Here is a 7,483-nt window from a genome sequence, read left to right as displayed (position 1 = left end):
AAAAAAAAAAAGGAGACTAAATATATAAATTGACCAAACTTCGTTCAGCTATAGTAGAATTTTCCCATATTTTACTTATTTTTTAAGTACTTAACAAAAAACATTGAAGGTTTTAAGAGATTAGGACAAAATTGTAATCGAACCACTTAATAGGGACTAATTTATTAAAATCAAAAACTATGACTAAAACTCTAAAACGATGCCAACCAAAGAGACCATTTCTGTAATTTAGTCATGTTCTAATATAGTAAGTTATCTTATATCGTGCATAAAAGTGAAATTGTTAAAAGAAACATTATATGTAGAAATGTTATAAAAAGCATCTATATAATTTAGCTTTAATGTCTAAGAAAAGGGTATGTAATTGGAAAATTTTAATCCCTCATACAAGCAGTATAAGATAATTACATAACCAAACACCCGTTTGGATTTTCATCACTAAACATCTCAAATGAATCCGATGGCTGCTGCCTATACGAATCATAATCCGGTGGTACATATGGCGGTGGAGCCATCTGTGAACTGAAATGCGAGTAGGCATACGATTGCGGTGGTGGGGGTGTGTAATACGACGCCGTATAGCTGTTCACCGGAGGTTGAGCCGTGTTGTAGCTGACAGTGTACACCGGAGCTGGTGGCGGCGTATAGTAATGAGGTGGCGGATATTGATACCCATTATGTCGTGGAGGACTTGGATTGGTTGGAGGTCTAGTTGGCGGTGGGCTACCACCGCCACCACCACCACCATTAACTGATCTCCCATTTGATGGCGGTTGGCCACTTGATGATCCATTTTTATCACTATTTTGCGCTTTCTTTTTCTTTTTCTTCTTCCCTTCACCACCACCACCACCACCTCCGCCGTCTTTCTCGTTTTGCTCTTCCTTCTTCTCACTCGCCGGTTGAGAAGCTTGGTTACTCGCTGCTCCGGTCTCTGGTTTCTTCTCTTCAGCTTTTACCTCAGCTGACTCTTTCCCACCTTCACTTTTACCTACACTTTCATCACCCTTTCCACCGCTAACCGCCGGTTCTCCACCCCCAGGAGCGGCGGTTTTACTAACTTTCTTTGGATCTTCAACAGGGTTTTCCGTTTTAGTCGTTGGTGGCTTTATTTCTTTAACAGAAACAGGAGACTCTTCACTCACACTCCCTTGGCTGGTGGTGGTTGGTTTTTCAGTTTCCTTCACACGAATCTCAGGTGGCTTTTCCGGCCATAACTCCGCATGCTTCCCTGCTTTTACCAGTTTCCTCAGTAAAGTCTCCGCCGAAACATCCCCAGTTACCTCAACCCTTTGTAGTTTCGCTTCAATACGAATTTCCTGAACTCCTGGAATCACAAAACTCAAAACATCAGCTTCTAATTCATACAATCACGAGATCGAAAGAGAAAAACAAAAAAGAGAAAGATACCTGGAACAGATTGAAGAAGCTTCTGGACTTTGCGTTTGCAGCCTTGACAGTGTATGGAGACTCTTAAAACCGATGTCTACAGACAAATAAAGATACAAAAATGAAAGTTAGTAAACATGAATTGATCATAACAATCGTATGATGATGATGATGATGATGACGACGATATGCTACCTTGGTTTTGAAGGATTGTGATGGTTCTTCTGCTTCAGTAGAAGCCATTTTTGCTTGTGGGAGAGAGAGAGAGAAAGAGAGAAGGAGAGAGAGATTCTCTTTGAGGAAGAAAGGGAGAGGAATGATGATGCAAAGCATTTAATAAGGAAAAGGAAAAGTAGTGAAAAACTTTAGTGGGGGTCCGTAGGAGAGTTATGGTGACTGGACAAGCACTAGCTTACGTGGCCAGTTCTTATTGCTTCCTGTCATTGTAATGACACCTGTCACTTTTCAGCTTTTTTTGTCTTTTGTTTTTCCTTTTTCTGTTTCAGTCATTTTCTAAATAAATATTTTATATTCGTCAACACAAATGTTGCTGCATTTGCTTTAATAATGGTTCCGTTCCAAAAACGAATTCTTCCCTTTCAGAAATAGAAAATAGAACGTGTTGTTTAATTTGGTATATGTGTTTTCATATTTATTCTTAGTAAATTGTAATGCAATTTAGACCTTGTAGCAAAATTAGTTGAATATGACCTCAAGGAAATTTTGGAACGTAAATTTAGAGTTGGTCGTTGGGTGTTGGTTTTTTGTGGATCGATTCCTCGTCTCTTGTCTTTCTTTTAAATTTATTAATATACTTATAAGGATTGTTTTCTACGTAATAATAATAATAATAATAATAATAATAATAATAATAATAATAATAATAATAATAATAATAATAATAACTAGAAAGGTTACCCCCGCTATGTGAGGGCCAGAAGCTTTCAATGTTGTTTCCGAATTGATAAATATTACAGATGTAAAAAGTGCAAAGATGACAAGTCCGGGCTTCGCCCCGGACCGTTTTTTTTCATGTTTTTATGAAAAAATGTAAAAGTTTTGACTGCAAGGATCAGAAGTGTGAAAATGGCTAAAGAATTAAAGCGGTAGGAATTAGCAAGTTTGTAGAAAAGGGATCAAAGTTGTCGAACCGTTAAATTTTTGTGGTCAAACTTTAAATATTGAAAGGTTCCTAAATAGAAAAAAGATCAAAGTTGTCAAACCGTTAAAGTTTTGTGGTCAAACTTTAAATATAAAAAGGTTCCTAAAAAATATAAAAAAATCGATTATAAGGACCAAAAGTGTCAAAATAGCTAAAAAATGAGGACCAAAGTTGTCAAACCGTTAAAGTTTTGTGGTTAAACATTAAATATTAAAAAGTTCCTAAATAGAAAAATGATCAAAGTTGTCAAACCGTTAAAGTTTTGTGGTCAAACTTTAAATATTAAAAGGTTCCTAAAAAATATAAAAATATCGATTACAATGACCAAAAGTTTCAAAATGGCTAAAAAATAAGGACCAAAGTTGTCAAACCGTTAAAGTTTTGTGGTCAAACTTTAAATATTAAAAGTTTCCTAAATAGAAAAGGGAACAAAGTTGTCAAACTGTTAAAGTTTTGTAGTCAAACTTTAAATATTAAAAGGTTTCTAAAAATGTAAAAATATCAATGACAAGGACCAAAAGTGTCAAAATTGCTAAAAAATGAGGACCAAAATTGCCAAAGTATAGGGACCAGTTCTGCCAAAAAAACAACAGTCCAAGGACTAAAATAGATAAAAATTTAAGAAACAATTTCAATAATAATAATAATAATAATAATAATAATAATTGAATAAAAGAAATTATTGATCGGAAATATATCATTGTGCTATAAGTGACACCATCCATCTACATGATAAGATTGATTTTGCTTGTGTTTTCACCAAGTTAATGACATATTTTCCACAAGCTTTTCTATATGTGCCTTTCCATTATACATTTAAATTATTGTTATTTTACTTAATTATCCTCTATCCCGAATTATATATGTTTTTTAACAACTCCACATTTATTATCTTCTATTTTTAAAACATCCACAATAAAATCTTTTTAATAGAAAGGTTTATTTTAAGGTCATAACAAAAGATTTTTTTTTCAATTTGTTTATTCTATTTCAAACAAACAACGTTCATTTTTCCGGTTTGCTTTGAGATTATTGTATGGACATGTATAAGTTGTTTGATTATAACTAGCGAAAAAACTTGCGGCGAGTTTGAATAAAGTGTCTTTATATGATGATGTATCTTGACAGTAGGATATGTAACAGGCAAACTATGGCTTGGTCTTGCTATAGATTTGTGTACAAAGTTGTAATTAAAATAAAAAGAACTATGGCTTGGTGTTGCTATAGGCTTTTGTACAAAGTTGTAATTACAATAAAAGAAAGTATGACGTTTGTGCTAGGTGTTGCTACAAGATGTGCTAGGCTTGGTGTTGCTACAAAATGTAACTTGGGATTTGTTGTAAGAAGCTCATCAAGAGTCATCTAGAGAAGGATTGACTGCTTGATCAAAATAAATTTGGGTACCAATGTCATCCTTTTGTGAGAAGTTTCATAGATTTCTCCTTCTGCTTTTTTGTTATAAACAAATACATATAAGTTACAAAGACTTATAATGTTTGCAGTTTATTACAGATGGGATAACTTGATTTGAACAACCCGACAAATTTATGAATGGAATCTAGACTTATTTTTTCCTGGTAGGAAACACTACACATTCCATAAATGCATCACAATTTAAAATCATTATATACTTATAAAGGAAACATTTTTCCTTGCACCATATTTATTTGAAACTCTCATCTATATTTCCTTTCACCACATTCATTTGAAACACCCATGATTTTTCAATTTCTTTCTAATAATAATTATAATTTGGTTAATTAGGTTAAATAAATATCAAACCTAAAATGTAATCATATATAAACTAAATTTCAATATTAAAATAATATATTTACTTTTACTAATAAAATTATGTTTTTTAACTTATAACATATTATACTTAATTTATTAGTTTTAATATATTGTTGGATGTAAATCATTATCATTTTAAAGATACAATTTTGGAACAATTTGTATAAAATACTTAAATTATTAATTTAAATATAACATTACAGGGCCAATTTAAATATAAATTTTAGTTTTAACTTAAACAACCCAAAGAATATTTTGTAAATAGATAAAAATGATAAATTGTAGTGTCTTTCTAATAATGATTATAAGTTGGTTAATAAGGTTAAATAAATATCAAACCTAAAGTGTAATCATAAATGAACTAAATTTCAATTTTAAAATAATATATTTACTATTACTTATAAAGTTATGTCTTTAACTTTTAACATATTATACTTAATTTATTAGATTTAATATATTGTTATATGTAAACCATTATCAGTTTAAAGCTACAACTTTTGAACAGTTTGGACAAAATACTTAAATTGTTAACTTAAATATAACATTATAATGTCAATTTAAATATAAATTTCAGTTCCACTTAAAAAACTAAAAAATATTTTGTAAATAGTTAAAAGCGATAAATTATAGTAATAAATGCAAAAACTCAATTGTAATCTCAATTTAACTAAAATATTTACTACTCATATTTTTATAATCGTTAAAAGTTTTCAAATAAGTAATTTAAAATAACTTACAATAACAATAGTAAAAAATAACTCTATATAAATGATTATATTGTTACCTTTAAAATCAAAAAATAATGTTTGATGTTTTAAATAATTATAATGATAGCAATTAAAACATTAAGCAAATAAATTTTAAAAAAAGCTAACAATAACAGCAACTATAAATACTATTTAACCTTAAATTATATTTAATTTTATTCATGTGTAACTCGCGAGTAGAATTCATTCAAACGATTGAGATTATGAAGTTATAATAGATGTATATATGATCATATAATTCAAAATAATCATTATATTATATCAATTTAGAATAAAAATTATTATATCGAATTTAACAACAACGTTATTGTTATATTTAAAAAGAAAACATATATTTGTATAGACTTCAACTATATAGGTGTTTCTACGCATTACAATGTCAACTTAAATATAAATTTCAGTTCCACTAAAAAAACCAAAGAATATTTTTTAAATAGTTAAAAGTGATAAATTATAGTGATAAATGAATAAAAACTAAATTGTAATCTCAATTTAACTAAAATATTTTCTAAATGTATATTTATAATCCTTAAAAGTTTCCAAATAAGTAGATTAAAATAAGTTACAATAACAATTGTTAAAAATAACTCTATATAAATGATTATATTGTTACATTTAAAATCAAAAAATAATGTTTGATGTTTTAAATAATTATAATGATAAAAATTAAAACATTAAGCAAATAAATTTTTAAAAAATTAATTAATAATAACAACAACTATAAACCACATTAAACCATATATTATATTTAATTTTATTCATGTGTAACTCGCAGGTAGAAGTCATTCAAACGATTGCGATCATGAAGTTATAATAGATGTATATATGATCATATAATTCAAAATAATCAATATATTATATCAATTTATTATAAAAAATTATTATATCAAATTTAACAACAATGTTATTGTTATATTTAAATAGAAAACATATATTTGTATAAACTTCAACTATATAAGTGTTTCTGCGCAACGCGCGGGCATTCGCCTAGTATAACATAAGGAAGATGGATTTTAAGGAACATGGAGTATACAAAAAGAACCTTAAGGAATTGTAATGTATTTTTGTTTGTTTCACGAAATCTCCATAATATGACATGTTGAGGATTTTAGTGTCATACAACATTTTGTGCAATTGGAACTAACATGTGGGCTAAGGGGTTTATTGTTTGTACTGTATATTATATGTTTGGAGAATATGGAGTCCATGCATATATAAGATCGAATTATAAGTTAATACGACAGAAACACGGGGGTCAAGGGGGTTGCAACCCTTTGCAGAGTCATATGGATTGCGGGCCTAGTGGTGGTCCCGCTTTTGAGCCATACATATCTTGTTAGTTTTGGTAAACATTGATTATGCCTTAAATTTTGAGATTTGCATAACTAATTTAGAAGATTAACCCTAGTTTGTCATGTAAATGTATGACTCTTCTGTTGAGCCATATATAGAACCTTTTTCTCATCTCTTCGTCTTCTAAACAAATACTCAAAATTCTCTGGCAATTTGGTTTGTGTTTCAGTGCCTAGATACACAAGTGTCCTTTTGGATTATCGTAGACTGGATTTCCAATGTAACACTCCAATCCAGGTAATTACCCTTTATGCCCTTGAAATGATTTTTCTTTGCAATATTGGTCCCTTTCGTACGATGAACGTACTTATGGGTACGCTTAGCGTACCAAGGTGGAAAGATCGTGAAGGTGCACCACGTACGCGAGGTGTACAAGTTGGTATGCAGGGCGTATGTGGCAGATGGACAAAACCCTTTAAATGTACTTAAGTCGTTTGGACCAAACCCTAATCAGCCTCCATAGCCTCATTTCATCCCTTAACCTTAGATTTCCTTGTGAGTGTGATTATTGAGCTTAGAAGGTGTGTTGGTGGCCATTTTAGAGAGCATTCAAGATGGAGAGGGTGGTGAACAAGCTTTTGGTGTCTTTGAGCTTCTAGATCTAGCATCAAGTTCATCTTGGGGAACTTCTACATGTATAAAGTTATAACCTTGTCATCTTTTTTTTTAGTTTCTACTAAGTTCTTGCCATGGAGTCCCTTTTTGGTTCTCGGAATTTCTCTTGTGAGTTGAGCAACTCTAGAGAACAAGATGGATAGATCTGAGCTTTTTGAACCTACAAGATGCATAAAAGTGCCATCTTGAGGGTTTTCTAGTTTCCATGCATGAGCTTCAGGTCTTATATGAAGTGCTAATGTGAAGAATGAAGTTTTGGGGTCCCTTATGGCATGCAAGGGCATAAAGTTGCCAACTTTATGCCTTAGGACGTCTTAATGAGTTCAGATCTAAGATTGGACGTTGAAATGCAATATATTAAGCACTTAATGGTCGTGGTGCTTAACTTGCCTGTATGCCATGCGTA

General features: G+C 30.8%; 1 protein-coding gene across 1 annotated transcript; it reads right to left on the bottom strand.

Moving 5' to 3' along the window:
- Positions 1–308: 308 nt before the first annotated feature.
- Positions 309–1,739, bottom strand: LOC145074564 (uncharacterized). Its single transcript, XM_079020918.1, has 3 exons — positions 1,585–1,739; positions 1,411–1,486; positions 309–1,327 (listed from the first exon to the last, which is right to left on the bottom strand). Exons 1-3 carry the CDS (start codon positions 1,720–1,722, stop codon positions 405–407), a joined length of 1,137 nt encoding a protein of 378 aa, XP_078877044.1. The 5' UTR covers positions 1,723–1,739; the 3' UTR covers positions 309–404.
- Positions 1,740–7,483: the final 5,744 nt, after the last annotated feature.

The sequence above is a fragment of the Lactuca serriola genome, chromosome 9, assembly GCF_051521515.1.
Source record: "Lactuca serriola cultivar US96UC23 chromosome 9, Lser_US96UC23_V15, whole genome shotgun sequence".
Lineage (NCBI taxonomy): Eukaryota > Viridiplantae > Streptophyta > Magnoliopsida > Asterales > Asteraceae > Lactuca > Lactuca serriola.
The sequence above is the reverse complement of the archived record's forward strand: the minus strand, read 5'-3'. Positions and strand labels throughout refer to the sequence as shown.